The sequence below is a fragment of the Acipenser ruthenus genome, chromosome 3, assembly GCF_902713425.1.
Source record: "Acipenser ruthenus chromosome 3, fAciRut3.2 maternal haplotype, whole genome shotgun sequence".
Classification (NCBI taxonomy): Eukaryota; Metazoa; Chordata; class Actinopteri; order Acipenseriformes; family Acipenseridae; genus Acipenser; species Acipenser ruthenus.
Genome location: NC_081191.1, coordinates 16,903,425 through 16,920,837, shown reverse-complemented (window position 1 = coordinate 16,920,837; position 17,413 = coordinate 16,903,425). Strand labels below are relative to the sequence as shown.

At 40.5% G+C, this 17,413-nt stretch overlaps 1 protein-coding gene across 4 annotated transcripts in view; it reads left to right on the top strand.

Moving 5' to 3' along the window:
• LOC117394728 (E3 ubiquitin-protein ligase RNF19A-like) overlaps positions 1-17,157 on the top strand; it is a 46,985-nt gene extending 29,828 nt beyond the window's left edge. For 2 of the 4 annotated variants that reach the window (XM_059012625.1, XM_059012626.1), the window contains 10 exons: positions 3,328-3,401; positions 3,478-4,170; positions 10,349-10,557; positions 11,394-11,538; positions 12,013-12,175; positions 12,544-12,658; positions 13,055-13,216; positions 13,556-13,769; positions 13,962-14,105; positions 14,397-17,157. In XM_059012625.1, coding sequence (XP_058868608.1) covers positions 3,397-3,401; positions 3,478-4,170; positions 10,349-10,557; positions 11,394-11,538; positions 12,013-12,175; positions 12,544-12,658; positions 13,055-13,216; positions 13,556-13,769; positions 13,962-14,105; positions 14,397-15,078 — 2,532 coding nt within the window. In that variant the 5' untranslated portion in view covers positions 3,328-3,396 and the 3' untranslated portion in view covers positions 15,079-17,157. The remainder of the gene's footprint in view (positions 1-3,327; positions 3,402-3,477; positions 4,171-10,348; positions 10,558-11,393; positions 11,539-12,012; positions 12,176-12,543; positions 12,659-13,054; positions 13,217-13,555; positions 13,770-13,961; positions 14,106-14,396) is intronic. The other 2 variants (XM_033993223.3, XM_033993224.3) reach the window with 1 other exon arrangement.
• Positions 17,158-17,413: the final 256 nt, after the last annotated feature.

Sequence of the window (17,413 nt, the reverse complement as noted above, 5' to 3'; positions counted from 1 at the left end):
CCATTCCTCTCCAAAACCCTCGAGCGGACTGTACACCGCCAGCTCTCTGCTTTCCTGTCCAACCACTCTCTGCTTGACCCTCTCCAATCTGTCTTCCGCTCTGCTCACTCCACTGAAACCGCCCTCCTGTCTGTCACCAACTCACTTAAGTGTGCCCGAGCTGCCTCTCTCTCCTCTGTCCTAATTCTCCTCGACCTCTCTGCTGCCTTTGACACTGTTGATCACTCTATTCTACTATCATCTCTTGCTGACCTGGGAATCTCTGGCACTGCTCTGGCCTGGTTCTCCTCCTACCTCTCCAACCGCACTTACCAGGTAACCTGGCGTGGAGCAACCTCCACACCTCACCCTCTCTTAACTGGAGTCCCCCAAGGGTCAGTCTTGGGTCCTCTCCTGTTCTCTCTCTACACCCGCTCCCTGGGCCCCCTCATAGCATCCTATGGTTTCTCATACCATTTCTATGCTGATGATGCTCAGATTTTCCTCTCCTTCCCCACCTCTGACTCCACAATCTTCTCCCGTATCTCTACCTGTCTGTCTGCTATTAACTCCTGGATGCACTCGCATCACCTCAAACTCAACCTCTCTAAATCTGACCTCCTTTTCTTTTCCTCCTCCTCCCCCTCCTCTGATCTCTCTCTCTCTCTGTTCCTCTGGAATCTACCACACTCTCTCCCTCTTCCTCCGCTAAGAACCTTGGAGTCACCCTGGACCCCTGCCTCTCTTATTCCCAACACATCTCCACTCTGGCACGCACTTGCCGATTTCTTCCTGAGCAACATCCGAAGAATCCGACCCTTCCTCACCAACTATGCTACCCAGCTCCTGGTCCAGGCCCTGGTACTCTCCCGCCTAGACTACTGCAACTCCCTCCTGGCTGGCCTCCCTGCGTCCGCCACCTGTCCGCTCCAGCTCATCCAGAACTCTGCTGCCCGCCTGGTGTTCTCTCTGCCTCGCTTCGCCCACGCTACTCCACTACTCCGCTCGCTCCACTGGCTCCCGATCACTGCTCGCATCCAGTTCAAGACTGTTGTACTAGCCTACAGATGCCTTGACCAGACTGCACCCAGCGACCCTCATCTCTCCCTACACCCCCACTCGACCCCTCCGCTCCGCCTGCACTAGAAGACTGCCTCCGCTACGCTCCCCTGCCTCCAGAGCCCGCTCCTTCTCCACCCTTGCTCCACAGTGGTGGAATGACCTTCCTACAGATGTCAGGACTGCCCAGTCCCTGACCACATTCCGGCGCCTCCTTAAGACTCACCTCTTCAAACAGCACCTGTAGAACTCCTCTGTTTGTATCCTGGGACACTATCACCCTTCATGTAAATGTGCTTTATTTTGCTCTTATCTGCCCCCTATTTTACTGCATTTAATCCTGTACTTCAGAATACTGTAATCTGCCAAGTGTTTAACCTGTAGTATTTTGTATTTAATCATATCCTGATGTAACTATCACTATTTAATCATATCCTGATGTAACTATCACTATTATCTGCTGTATTATTGAATTGTGGTTTGTCACACTTGAACAAAAGTTATTGTATTTCTTGCTCTTATTGTATTACTTGCATTGTAACACTTGAAATGTATTTGCTTACGATTGTAAGTCGCCCTGGATAAGGGCGTCTGCTAAGAAATAAATAATAATAATAATGATAATAATATTACCACCTCCATGCTTGACATTAGGTACGGTGTTTGTTTGTACGCCTCACCGACCTTCTCCAAACGTAACGACTATCAGCGTTACCAAATTGTTTTTTTGTTCCATTGCTCCACAAAACCTTTGACCAGAACTCGTATCCATCATTCAAATGCGGTCTTGCAAACTTTAAATCATTTGTACTTGTGATGTTTTCCTAAGAGTGACTTTTTCCTTGGCCTGACATGCAATACTCGACCGATAGTTGAAATGGAAACCCCAGTTCCACTTGCAGCCAATTCACTTTGAATATCTTTGGCAGTCAATCTCAGATTGTTATTAACCTACCTCACAATTCTTCTGCTTGTTCTTGGTGAAAGAACCTTCTTTCTTCCAGGCCGAGGGAGTGTTGTGACAGTACCATGAGTCTTGTACTACTTGATAATAGAAGCAATATTTGAAATTGGGATACTCAAATGCTTGTAAATCTTCTTGTATCCTTCGCCAGCTTTGTCAATAAATATTGTTCTGCTTAAGGTCGTCAGACAGCTCTTTCCTTTTTCCCATATTGACTTATTGGTTATGACGGCAATCATCCTAAGCCTAACCCTTTTATACTCTTACGAATGTTCACCTACAATCCAACATATTCTAGACTTTTCTAGAATTAGGTTCTGCATTATCCTATTGAAATTTCTAGCACCTTGTAGACAATGCTATCATAGCATCAAAGGGTATTTTTGGAGTTTTGACAAAAAAAAATTGCTGAAAGATAATTGTAGACATCTATTTCTTGCAACTTTTTTTTTTTCCCTCATCCACAAAAGCAAAGGTCTTGCTCCAAAATATTGATCCTATAGTTTGTTTTTGAAATGTCTAGGAATTACACATTTCCATTGGGGTGTGTAAACTTTTGACTGTGTGTGTGTAATATATATATATATATATATATATATATATATATATATATATATATATATATAATATTATTACACAGAGAAAGCATGCAGGAGTACACTTTTCTATCTGCATGGGATTTTCTATCTAGTAGGTAGAATTAAGAAATGCAATTTTAAATGCATGTATGTATTTCTGTGCATTTCTCTTGTTGTACAGAGCATCAGCTAAACATAAATGTGTTGGCCTATTATAGAGTGAAAATGGCTTTTTTACTTTCTCCGCCTTCATGTCCAGTCAGACAAGTGTACTTGTCAGCAGTTACCAAGATCCACAGGGCCTCTGATCTCCTAAGATCACATGTCTAGGGTGTTAAAACGCCCTGTTCCCAAGACCGCTTTGTGATGCTGACTGGGGGCATTTCTCACAGTTTACCTTGACCCTCAACCAACTGAGAGCTGGTTTTGTGTGTACAGTAGAGCTAGGATGGCTGAAATTAGCCTTGATCCACCACAGGTTGTCTGCATTAAGACAGCTTTGCATCGAATATCTGCATTTTGTACTAAAAAGATGTCCAAAGACCTATGCTGTGCATTTCTGTATTACCCTTAATCTTTTGGACAGTATGTGTTTCATCTTGAGAAGAAATATATGATGCATGCTGATCTGATTATATAAAAAAAAAAAATTGTTGCAAGTTACTGTAAGATGTAATATGTGAAATCATTTTGGCCTTGCGGTGCCTTGATGATCAAGTTTGCTAATCACTTTCTTTTATTTTACAGATAACATCAGAGCTTTCCAGTAACTGTAAACCCAGAGGTAAGCCAGGCCTTAAGTGCTGAAACAGCTGAATGAGGTGACTACTTAAAGAAAGGAAAACAAAATGTCTTAACCTGTGATTCCTCCTGACGCTCCATCCTGTTCACATTCAGATGTGACCCACAGAGGACACCTAGTAGAAGGACGTTCCGGCAAGTTGGCAACACGCAAGACATGAGTTTACAGAAGCACCAGCAGATGGGCTCCGACAGAGACCTGCAATCTGCCGCCTCATCAATCAGCCTGCCTTCAGTCAAGAAGGCACCAAAGAAACGACGCCTTTCACTGGGCTCCCTGTTCCGCCGGAAAAAGGACACCAAGAGGAAGTCACGGGACCTGAACGTGGGAGTGGACGGCATTGCCAGCATTGAGAGCATCCACTCGGAAATGTGCAATGAGAAGAACTCTGCCTTCTCCACGGCTGGAGCCGCTTCCGTGAGCGGAGCCGGCATCGCCCTGGCAGGTGTCGCCACCTCCTCCACATCTTCCTCCTCCCACAGCAAGCTGAGCGGGGACTTCCTGGAGTGCCCACTGTGCCTTTTGAGACACGCACGAGACCGTTTCCCTGAGATAATGACCTGCCACCACCGGTCGTGTGCCGACTGCCTGAGGCAGTACCTGCGCATCGAGATCTCAGAGAGCAGGGTGAACATCAGCTGCCCGGAGTGCTCGGAGCGCTTCAACCCCCACGATATCCACTTGATCCTTAATGACGACCAGCTCATGGAGAAGTACGAGGAGTTCATGCTGCGTCGGTGGCTGGTGGCCGACCCAGACTGCAGATGGTGTCCTGCGCCGGATTGCGGGTAAGGACATGCTTGTAGTACTTTTCTGCCGCTTGACGTTTGTGCAGCAGTATTTTGCTTTTAAGGAATGAGACACACCAAGGTGTGAGTTGTTGTGAAATTACTGCACTGGTAGGTGCGCTGTCTCATGCTGTGTATAATTGTAAACAAATCGAAACCAAAGGCCAGTTTCATCACCATTTAAAAATGTCACTAATGTTATAATAAGCACACAGTTCAGGCAGTTTTGCTTTTAATTCAGACACTGCTAAAATATATATCTTGTCAATGTATGTCAATAATTAAGAAAAAAACACTTGGAATGTCTCCTTTTGGAGCTTAACTTTGTGAAACCTCTTTATGCTAAAGGATGTTTTTATTTCAATCCAGAGGCATGTATGGTGCATCCTTTGAAAAATTGTTATCGGTGTCTTACATTTACCTAGTGAACACAGTACAATTCAAACATGGACAGCTCTGTAACAGCAGGTATTTAATACTAGAATATACAAATAAGGTTATTGGATTTATTGTATCTTGCACACAGCAAATATTAATATCACTTTTATATATGAGCTGAAATGAGGGTCATTTGTTTTTGAACTAATTGTGTTGTACGACCTGGTGGGGTGTGCTGCCTGCAGTAATGCTGCCCTCCAGGTGGGATTTTGTAATTTGTACAACTAATATATAAGCGGCACTCTGCAAAGTTTAATACAATTTTATGGTCCGGTATAAAAGCTTTTTAAATTGGGGGGGGGGGGGGGGGATTACTTTTAAAATAGGCAACTGGTCATGAACTACAGTAAGACCTGTTTAAGAAGGCTGTACATTACCAACCACTGTTGATGGAACTCATTCTTCAAACGTGTTAATGCCATTTTAAAGAGTTGGTGTGTCATCATATGTTCCATCTATGCCACCCGCAGCAGTGGTGTCACATTCCTGTCATGTTTCAGTCTCCTGCTTCTAAAGAATTCTCTTGGGGTGTGGCTCATATCCAGAGCCTTGTGTCATGTCCCCTCAAGTGCCTCTCAGTGGATCTTCTGTTGCTATGACTGCGTGGTTTTTTGCACTGCTGCATCAAAGCACAAAGCTGATGAAAGCACAGAGGCTCACAAGGTAACTTGCTGTGTAAGAGAAAAGCCTTTTCTGCAGTTCATGACACCGGTGATCTTCACATTCATGCCACCATTTTTGCGCCAACTTCTTACGGTATCTGGGTCATTCCATACTAATGGGGTACATTCTGCCGTATTGATACAACTGGTCAAATATATTTAAATATATAGATGTCCCTGTATAAATAAATGTATACATATTATTGTTAAACCTTACAGATTTACTAAACTTCATATTATAGAAAAATATAATCTAAAAATAATTATGCATATACATTTTCAAGATCACGCCATCAGCTATTAACAAAATGGCATTTTAAAGTAAATTTCAACCTCAAAACATCCCAGAAAATAGGAGCGCCTCAGATGTCTACAGTCGCTGTAAGTAATACAGAGAGAAGTACTGTCGGACAAGCATGTGGAAGGATACGTCACAAAAAAGAACCTAAATAAATTCAGTTAGTCAATAAAGATTATAGTTAATTGTGCTGTAACATTGAAGTATAGAAGCAATAAGACCCTCCACATCGGGCATTACCAGGCATTATACGACCATTTGGTTGTAATAATGTCTCCCAAACGGTTGTGTAATGCCCCCTCTGTTGGGTCTTACTGCTTACATACACAATAACAAATATTGTGTAGAATAAATATGTAATTAACAAAACTGATACATTTCTTATTTTCCTGCCCTTCATCAAAATTAGTTTTAACCCATATTCTAAAACATTTAGAAACATAAATATATATATAGATAGAAATCTATCTATATATCTATCTATCTATCTATCTATTTCAAATGTGGGATTTTGTTTGTCCATGTTATGTTTTATTATCACATGATCATGGTGTTCAACCAGCTTTTGAAGATGAAATGCAGAAGGAAACTATCAGAAAATAGACACTATATAGATTGCTCGAGTTCATTTTATTTTGCCTGTTTTTGAATTTTTTTTTGTTGGTCTTGTCCCACTTTTTGTACCCCATCACCATGGAATGACCCATCTCTTAGTAGGTAAAGCACACTGGCCCCTTGTGTTCCTTGTGATGCAATGCACATTTTCTTTCAGACCAGTCATTACGCCTTTATAAGGCCTGCCTATTTGTAAATGGTAACTGTAACAGATGTGTTCTGTTACTGTGTGGGTCTCCGCTGAGAAACAAGAGAGGCGGAGGGTTTGCGAAAACACTGCTCAGGCATCAAGGTTTTATTATTTACAGGGAGTCGGATGTAGTATGTGGCTGCCACTAGGGTACCAACAATGGTAGCCCTAGTGCGGAAGTATACATACAATACTGTACATAATAACAAAAGGCCAAAGCAAAACCCTGAGGAAACGGCTAACAAAACAAAAGGTGGCCAAGCTGGGGTCAAGTGCTGCTCCCACTAAAAGGGAGATCCTGCTTCAGGAACCTTCTCCCAACACAAATTTAAATAAACCTGTGTGGGATTAAATGTAATCCCTTTCTTATTTACCAAAGATGGGTGGTGCTCGGTCTTGATTCACCCACCCTGGTTCAACACAAATCATAAGGTTTTCAGTTTGTAAACACACAGCTTGGTACAGCACAGAACAAAGGACTGGCTTTCCAGACTGTTTTTAAAGGCAGATGACCAGGGTTCATTGATGATCAATTATTCAACTGACATCTGGCCACCTGCTGCACATTCGTTTTCAATTAGGCAGGGCGTGAAGTCTCACCTCCAAGCCCTGCCGTTCAACACATACTTTAATTTAGAAAATTAAACGTATGAATCAAACAAATGGTATTTACAGTCAAACATATTCTTTACAGGGGCAGGCCTTACCCCTGCCAAAGTAACCGATTCAGTGTTTTATTTTAAAATTTCAGACAGACAAATGGAAATTGTTAGTTGTATCAGAACTTGAGACTACAGTTATTTTACTGGTAACAACTGGCAATGCTCCTGTGAACACGTTGGATTTTAGTTTACAGTAAGTTGTCAGATATGCATGTTGCATATAATTTGTTCGCTGTGTGTTGCAGTCTAAAGCTAATTTTCATGTTTATTCAACACCTTCATACACATTTAGTAATTTAAATACTCCTAAAAACTACTTACAATAGTTATAGCCAAGTGTAATGTTTTAATTCAAATGGTTGGCTGGATTAAGACTCGTCAAGATCGTTGCCATTGAACAGGCACTCCTGTTGGGTCTTCCTTTTTGACGCAAAAGGAAAACCTAGTTTGAATGGCTCCTGTGGTCTGTTGTTAATGAAAGCTTGGCTTGCAGGTTAATAACATCTAGATATTCAACATGTTGCCCATAGTGGATATACATGGGATGAACATTACTTTTTTCTTAAAAAAAACAAAAAAAAAAAAAAAAAAAAAAAAAAAAAAACTTTCTATGTTATGGAATTGCTGACATAGAGAATGTTCTGTAAAATATAAGCTAATCCTTATCCATGTTTCAGGATGTTTTCAGTCATAATGGGGGAAAGATTGACTTTCTCACTGTTGCAGACTCTTGGTAGGCAGGTGTGTGAATAAATTCATGTATTTATATTTTGTATTGGGGCGGTACTTTTCAATAAATAAATGAGTGACAAACCTAACTTTTAAAACAATGAAAAACATTGGATTTAAATGCTATGCATTCATACAAGTTTTATTTCCTTCGAGTCTGTCATTAGCTTTTAATATCTGCTGTTGCTTTCATTTACTCTCTTCATTGCGGTAATTCTTATATTGGCTCTCGCTGGCAAAAGGTCCCTATGGTGTATCAACAGCAAGGTTGCTATGGTTATGAATTTAACTGATCTTTGACTGAGGCAGGATAAGTGCAAATTGGGTTATGTTTGAGTCTCCCAAGCTGTGCGTCTTGATGGGCTTAAACATACTGGCTTAGAAGAATTTCTAGATTTATTTCCTGTAATTTTGGATGTAAAGTATGTCTACCTCGGCTGCACCTACTGTAGCTGGAAGTGTACTTTTAGTAGCATACGCCACTGTTTTCTGGAGTGCCCAGTAGTCCAGCATAAACATACTGTCTTGTCGTGTTTTTTTTTTTTTTTTTCTTCCCTGTCGGTTTCTGAATTGTTTTAGCTACAAGAAGCATCGTAACCATGCCTGTAAAACATTACATGCCTCAGCTATATTATTTAAGACCAGAAGCAAGGGGATACCAAAAGGCAATTTGATTCAGTCACCTATCTGTTTTACAGCCTCTAAAACCATTGCAATTCTAACCATGAAAACTGGGAATGAGTAGTTGCCACGCTAAAATGCTGAACATTAGCTTGTCCTCAATTAGTGGCAACTGCTCAAAGCTAGACCCTTATGAACCACATGGCAGAGAAGTTGGGATAAAATGAGCCCCATTTCGATCCTTTCTGTTCAACATGCCTTTGGGGGGCACTTGCAAACATCAGCAGTTTAGTTGCTGGGCTGCAGTCCACCACAATCGGTGATCCTTCTAGAAGATTAAAACAGCATCCATTTTCTTATGAAAGGCTTCTGATTTTACTCTGTTAGTATTCCTCACTTTTGTTCTTTTGTATAATGCAGTGGTGCATACCACTACCCTTCCCACAGCTGTTAAGTTTGTCTGGTTTTCATACTTTGGCTGATTTTCTTTATTATAAATTCTGTATTGGTGAAGCCAACATGCAGATGTCTGGTTTAGATTACTCACCAGAGCCGCGCCATTTCCTCAGAACATACTGAGAGCAAAATACTTTTGAGCGTGTGTGGTAGCAGCAGGAGCTAAAATGTGAAGGAGGCAGTGTGACTCAGAGTGTAATGAAATAAGCATGCTTCCTCTGTAGGAGGCCCAGAAATTTTAACTAGGCAACTGTAAAAGTTCAACAACAAAAAGCTGCATGTTTTTATTTAAATACACATGTAATCATTTTATAAGAGTTTAGATTCAAATACAGTTTGACTGGATTGGCTTCATTAACAGCAGTCCCTATATATGAAAACCTTTCTTTTTAAATGATTAAGTTACAGCTTTGTAAAAAGGGATCCGTTATTTTTCTAAACTGTCATAGCCCCCTACCCCTTCTGTTGCATTTCATGCATATTGAGATTTCAAACATGAATACCAGCCTGGAGTTTGCAACCTAGATTCATTCACAATACGTTTTAGTTATAGAACTTAGACTTAGTCTAAAGGAAATCAAAATTTTACCCTGATTTGTTTCAGTAGTGGTGCCTACTGTGTGTTTTTTCTGGCATAATCTTGTATTGAGCATACCATTAAGTGGAAACTTTGAGTTCTCTGAATGTGTGAGAACACATCTGTGGAACATTTTGACTGAGCAGCTGCATGTTGGGCCCAGATCCTGGAATTGTAAATGCTTTTTGATCTAGCACCCAAAGATGAAACAAACAGGAAAAACCCAGGAACCTGGCTGCTGCACTCGGGTAGCCACTTTCCCCATCCGTTATAAATCCTAGTACTGGCAATTATTTTACCCCTTTTTTCCCCCCAATTTTGGAATGCCCAATTATTCAACCCGGCTCACCACTGCAACCCCCGCGCTCGGGAGCGGAGTGCCTTTACTGGATGCGCCACTCGGGAGCCCCTTAGGGATGGGGGATTCTTTTAATTTTAAAACATTTATTGAAAATATAATGTAAAACTTAATGTACAATGAAGAAGGTACTGTCTGCATGACTTTCTTAGTTTTATCCCAAATTATTGTTGGTGCTTGGCATTCTGCTTTGCACCTTGTACCCTGTAGTATCCGGTTGTGGATCTTACTTGCAGTACCAAGACTACATTTTAAAGGGCAACGTTCTCTACTGTTCATAATAATTCTAATACATTATTTAAATAGCTGCTTAGAATCTGTAAAAAAAAAACTGGAAAGTCTGGTCTGTATTGTGCACACTGCCCACTAATGGTACCCAACCTCGTATTTTATCTATTTTTAAATTGTTTTATTTCCCCTTATTCTTATTTATTTTAACATGGGAGATAGATGACCGGATGCTTCAGGTCAAAGCTACTTAATCAAAGTGTACAAATGCAAGTTTTATTTTTATATTTTATTTATTTATTTATTTATTTATTTATTTATTTATTTATTTATTTGCTTTACAGGTATGCAGTGATAGCATTCGGCTGTGCCAGCTGTCCAAAAATTACTTGTGGCCGTGAAGGGTGTGGTACAGAGTTCTGCTACCACTGTAAACAGATCTGGCATCCTAATCAGACTTGTGATGCTGCTCGTCAGCAGAGGGCACAGAGCCTACGTTTGAGGACAATCCGTTCTTCATCTCTCAGTTACAGCCAGGAGTCTGGTGCAGCAGGTATTGTTGTGGTTTTCCCTCTGTCTTTGTGCCAGACATGTCCGCCTGTGTACATCATCAATGAGTAAATATCTCACATTCTACATACGTGCTTTTAAACAAAAATGACCAGTGTTGATTTGCAAAGATAGCCAATTAGAGATCAGACCTGAGATCAGACCTGATATATGGTTAGCTAATAAATTGAATAATAACACCTTGGTTAACTTTGTTTGTTGAAATGACTTTGCTTTTACGGAATAACTTATTTTGACCTAGGTTTAAATATTCTTTTTGTATTGAGTATGAAGAAATATAGGGCAAGGATGTTAAACTATTTGTATTGTGACCTCATATTTAGCAGAATTTCCTATATTGTGTTGTACCCCCTAGTATTTATTTGTTTATTATTTGTTTATTTAGCAGACACCTTTATCCAAGGCGACTTACAGAGACTAGGGTGTGTGAACTATGCATCAGCTGCAGAGTCACTTACAACTACGTCTCATCCGAAAGACGGAACACAAGGAGGTTAAGTGACTTGCTCAGGGTCACACAATGAGTCAGTGGCTGAGGTGGGATTTGAACCGGGGACCTCCTGGTTACAAGCCCATTTCTTTAACCACTGGACCACACAGCCTCTGTTTAGCTCTGTTTGGTGCTTGAAATGCATATTTATATACAGGATAGATTAGTAGAAAGGTTCCAATCCCAGCTCAACCCGTGTACAGGAACAGTGTTTGAAATTGAATCTTCGTGTCTTTTCACATCTTGTATTGTGGATAATTCTTATCCATTTTAAATGCCTACTGCAGTATTGCTGTCTGTTAATAGTGTGATTTCGTCTTCCTTTCCAGCTGATGATATTAAGCCCTGTCCAAGATGCGCTGCTTACATAATCAAGATGAATGATGGAAGCTGCAATCATATGACATGCGCGGTGTGTGGCTGTGAGTTCTGCTGGCTCTGTATGAAAGAGATCTCTGACTTGCACTATTTAAGGTAATTGAACATTATGTGAGAATGCAGAGCCACATCTAAACTTTAATTCTCCCACTTGTTTCTGATTTAAATTTGGTCAGTTGTATTCAGTTCTAGCAAAAACACATTTCTAGCCTATTGCACCTTGGTTTCTGATCTCATCAGGATTCATTTAGAAGTGAACAGATGTAGATGTGCAGTCAGTACTTGGCTTGGCGCCCTGACTGTCCAGTAGTGGGAACCACCTGTGTACTCTTCAAACACCCTGCCAGTGTTTGGGGGGTGGTGGTGTGTTGATGGAGGTGCCTCCCTTCGAATTGCACATTAAACTGAGATCCTGTCTGTTTTGGACAATAAATACCACACCATACTTTTGCTGCCAATTGATCGGTGATATCGGTACGAGACAAGTATGTAGTGCTTTGGAAACCTTGAAGGTAGTTGTATTTGGTGTATGCAGAGTAATGAATTACTCTAAATCTCATCTCCCAACAGCCCTTCAGGATGTACATTTTGGGGCAAGAAGCCTTGGAGTAGGAAAAAGAAGATTCTGTGGCAACTGGGTACTCTGGTGGGGGCCCCTGTTGGGATTGCATTGATCGCAGGGATAGCTATTCCAGCCATGATCATTGGCATCCCTGTATATGTGGGAAGAAAGGTAGGCATTGTTTTTAAAAGAGGCAACAATTCTATTCCATTTTTATAAATCATCAATTTTGTAATGGCAGATTTAAACAGCTGCCAATAAAATATGTTCAACAGTGACAAACTCTTTTTTTATGGGGTCTGTGTCTGATGTCGCATCATAGATGCATATTTGTGAAACTAGCTTCTTTTTACTGAGATGATTTTAAATGCACTGTTTTTTATATACTCCATAGTTTTACATTAAAATAAGGCTAGAAATCAAAGTTGTTTGCTATACAAATTAATACTGTCCTTTACATGAGTAAACTTGCATACCAGTGCCAATGTTGTTTTTGGTATTCAGAAGTTGCGTATTAAAGCTGTTTTTCTTTGTTCAAGATTCACAACCGCTATGAAGGAAAGGATATTTCAAAACACAAGAGGAATCTGGCAATTGCTGGTGGCGTCACTTTGTCTGTAATAGTTTCTCCAGTGGTTGCGGCAGTAACTGTAGGTAAGCACTGAAACAAAACTTGTAAACTAACTTAGTCCTAGCAGGAGCTCTGGTGATGGTTTGGAGTTTGTTTTAACAAAGTAAAAAAAATATTTGTCCCTTTAGTAGGAGTGCAGTCTAAAAGAATAGTCTGGCTTTCCATCCCAGTCATGGTGATTTTCTGGTCTATGTGCTTCTGTAAGTCACATAATCTTACACCTGGCCTGACTTAAAGTGGAGTGTGCCAGCCAGATGGAATCAAGTCCCTGAAATGTACTTTTTGCCCTTTTTTTCCCTCTAAAAAATAATTAATGATAGCTGTGTTAAATGAAAAGACAAGAGTACCAAAAAATGCATTCTTTACTACAGTAAATTGCTTTGTTGCACATGCAAATTTTCAGTGATTTGACATTGTAGGAATTGGAGTTCCCATCATGCTGGCCTATGTCTATGGAGTTGTTCCCATTTCCCTGTGCCGCAGTGGAGGCTGCGGGGTTTCAGCAGGCAACGGGAAAGGAGTGCGGATAGAATTCGACGAAGAAAATGATGTCAATGTGGGAGGTGGAAATGCTGCCACTGGTGAGGCTTATTTCACTGGAGGAATAGGATCCATCCATAACCCTGTGTTGTTTTCAAGGCTGAACCCAAGTTCTGCTGCCCTTGCTTTGTTTGGGATATAGCAGAAGCTGGTTTATTATCAACTAGATACAAGAAGAGTGTTCCTTCCAACTGGATTGAATGTAACAAAAATTGCAACACTTCCAAACTGTTAGCTGCTGCTGTTTTACCTCCAGATACAGTCTTGATTTAAATTGTTCCTAAGTTTTTATGTTTATTGTTTCACTTATACACAAGCTATATAACTATTGAAGCAGTTTAGTCGATTCTTCAGATTTTTTTTTTTTTTAAATTGACCAGATACTACGTCTGTAGCAGAAGCCCGTAACAACCCCAGTATTGGCGAAGGCAGTGTGGGAGGGATGACTGGGAGCCTGAGTGCCAGCGGCAGCCACTTGGACCGGATTGGAGCAATACGGGATAACCTGAGTGAAACTGCCAGCACTATGGCACTGGCTGGGGCCAGCATCACAGGCAGCCTTTCTGGAAGTGCCATGGTCAACTGCTTTAACAGGTATGGTTAGGCATTTTTAAACAGGACCATAACTGGTTCTTTGTTATAAAAGTTCAATGTTTGAGCAAGATGACATTTTCATCACTGTCATCTTACTTGACAATTTAATCTTATGTTTGCATTTTTTTCCTGTTCCAAATTGATGTTGCTCATGTAATTTGATGGCAGAGTTTATTTGCTTGTTTTTTTCAGGTTGGAGGTGCAGGCGGATGTACAGAAAGAACGCTACAGTCTGAGTGGTGAATCGGGCACAGTTAGTCTGGGGACAATCAGTGACAATGCAAGTACCAAGGCAATGGCTGGATCCATTCTCAACTCCTACAATCCTGTGGACAGGTAAGAGAAGATTCAAAAGATGAATAAGTGCATGATAAACTCTTATGAGATGTGGTGGTGAAAAAAGTGTTTTTTAATGCATTTAAAAAAAATACTAATAATAAATAATTAACACTGACCAGTTAAGGAGTAAATATACTGTACAGTCATAGGTTTGTTCCAAAACTTCAAAAAGGCTTTATGCACACCATATGAAACTGTTGCTGCTCATGTAGGACAGATGTCAAATTACTAAAATTTCAGTTTAAGAAAATATATATATATTTTTTTTTTTTTAAATGAATGTTTCAGAGATGGAAACAGTATGGAAGTGCAAGTGGACATTGAATCAAAGCCTGTTAAATTCCGACACCACAGTGGGAGCAGCAGTGTGGATGATGGCAGCAATCTGGGCCGTAGCAATGCTGTTTGCACATCCTCATGCCTACCGGAAAACAAGTGCAGTGCCACCAAGTGGTCCAAGGATACAACTGCGGGGAAGAAATGCAAAGGCAAGCTACGAAAAAAGGGTAGTACAAAGATAAATGAGACCAGAGAAGACATGGATGCTCAGCTTCTCGAACAGCGGAGCACCAACTCGAGTGAATTTGACTCTCCTTCCCTGAGCGACAGCATCCCCTCCGTAGCAGATTCACATTCAAGCCACTTCTCAGAGTTCAGCTGCTCTGATATGGAGAGTATGAAAACTTCCTGTAGCCATGGTTCCAGTGACTACCACACCCGCTTTGCCACAGTCAGTCCCCTTCCTGAGGTGGAGAATGATCGCTTGGAAAACTGCCCTATTCCTGTATCCACTGCGCCCCTACAGAGTTCAGAGGTCACACAGTTAGGCTATATAGCGGAGGAGAACGTCAGCATTGTGAACTCGACCGATGTGAACTTTAAATCGGGGGAATCTTTAAAGGAAACCAATAACAACCATCACCAGCCACCCAGTGTAGTGAAGAACACATGTATTCAGACTGAAATCTAATACCTTAAGTGCTACAAATACTGTTCTATTTGAACTTGTCATTCACTTCCCCAGCTAACAAAAGAGGTTATTCACATGATAGGAGCTGGTGTTTATTTTTGACCAGCCTTGGGATCATTTTTGAAAGCTAGATTCAATCTAAATGTCTAGGTAAAGGGGTAGCATACTAATATAGATCAAGGTTCTAATGGCAAATTTCTAATGAAAGCAAAAGTGATGCAGGATTGGAAAAATAGTTCAGATGTATACTGATTCTTGTTTGTTTTTTAAACTACCCAAATGTTGCTGGAAATGTGTTTCTTCACACAGCATTAAAACATTGCATCCCAGGAACAGTAAAGTAACGACTGCCACTCTGAGGAGTGACCGACCTGGTTACCTGTCCTCCTCCTTTTCTCGTCTTGTTTAGTTGTTGGTCTATAGACCCTAGCGTTGTTAATGTGGTTTAGCATTCTGTTTTGTGGTTTGAGAAGACAACCACTGTGCCACTCTTTTATATATGTCCAATCAAACTCATGGGTGGGATAGCACCACAGACAGTCGGAGTTAAAACCCTGCAGAAGCCAAAATAGGTCTAGGTTTAACTTGATAGGGACCAGGCAGTTGTAAAGGATCTGGATTCACATCTCATATTTCTGAAACTGTGGCTAAAATGTGTACATTGTCTGTGAAAGGGGTGTGTACTACAAGTTGTAACTGGGAGGGAGCCTGCAGTGACGGGATTGGTGCTACTCACTTTGTAGAGTAATAGGACTCTGTTAAACTCCCTTTAATTGCAATGGAACTGTGTACTATTAATTGATTTCAAAGGTGTGTTTTTTTTTTGTTGTTTTTTCAGCAGATAAATCCACCTCACAGATTTAAAATTGACTTTATCTTTGACTCATGGTGCCTTTTGAAACAACCTTTTTTTTCCCCCTATTTCTTCATGTCTTCAAAAGTTAAATGTTTAGCAGAATGTCTTTCTGGCCATGGTAAGAAAGATGCTATAGTTAGTCCTGTACCGTGATAGACCTAATGCGTAAATTACTTTTAATTGCCTACCAAAGACAGCACTCAGGCTTTAGATGACCCTTATTAACATAACACTTACTGTAAGAGGTCTATTTTGTAACACATGCCCAACTGTGGTATATTGTAGACTAAATGCACAAACCTTACTTGGGGATCACATGAGAAGAATGAGGAGTATATAAATAGCTGTTTTGTATATGCTTAATGATACGAACGCAAATAATACAAGCCAGAGATGGCCTAGGCACCTTCACTGTTAATTTCACTACATTAATGTACTGCATTGCAAAATCATATTGGGAATACATTGTATTTTATTTAAATTTTTATATATATATATAATATATATATATATATATATATATATATATAAATTAGTGTGCTCAATTATTTTACCCCCCAAAATGTTTTTCTCTACCCAATTTGGAATGTCCAGTTTTTTTTTTTCTTCCCCTTACCGCAACAATTCCCCACACAGCTCGGGAGATCCAAAGGTTCAGTGGGCATCCTCCACGACCAAGCCAGCTTTCACTTTTTTACACCCAGGACCTGGGATGCAGATGTCAATGAGCTACTGGCCTCTGGAGGACAAAGGCCAGGTGTCTGCTGTGAGCTACCTGGGCGCCTGACCAGCAGGGTTCGCTGTTACGCCATTGAGAAGCAATCCTTGCTGTTTTTTCCTCCCTAACCCACTGGACCACCAGAGCCAATGCGACGCTCCCTTTGGAATCCCCAGCAAAGATTGGTGAATGCGCACACCCAGGACGCGAACCTGATATTGGGAATAAATTTGAATGCCAAAACTGGGTTTTGTTCTAGTTTTGTTTCTTGTTAATGGCAACATCAAAGTTAGTGCTGCTGAAAGTTAATTCTTGACTGATAAATGCCACAGCTGCAGACTTTGTGTCTCCCATTTCTTTACTATGATTTGAAAACTAATGCCAGGTTATATTTCAGATTTGTTGCAGAAAGGCTTAAGGTGTATTTGTAAATGTGTTTGCTAATTTTGCTTTATAATATGCGTGTAAAATGCATATCTGAAAATTAAAAATCTAAAGATGGCTACTTTTTATTGTCTTGATATTTTATTGAATGGGTTTATTGATGTGAAAGGAACATCACCAATTGAATGTGCTCTTGATCTACGACTAAACAGTTTGTAATGATGCAGGTTTAACAGAAATGAGAATTATTCTGAAGCTACAGTGGCTCTCAAAAGTTTTCACCCCCGTTGGACTTTTCCACATTTTATTGTGTTACAACATGGAATCAAAATGGATTTAATTAGGAGTTTTTGCCACTGATCAACACAAAAAAGTCC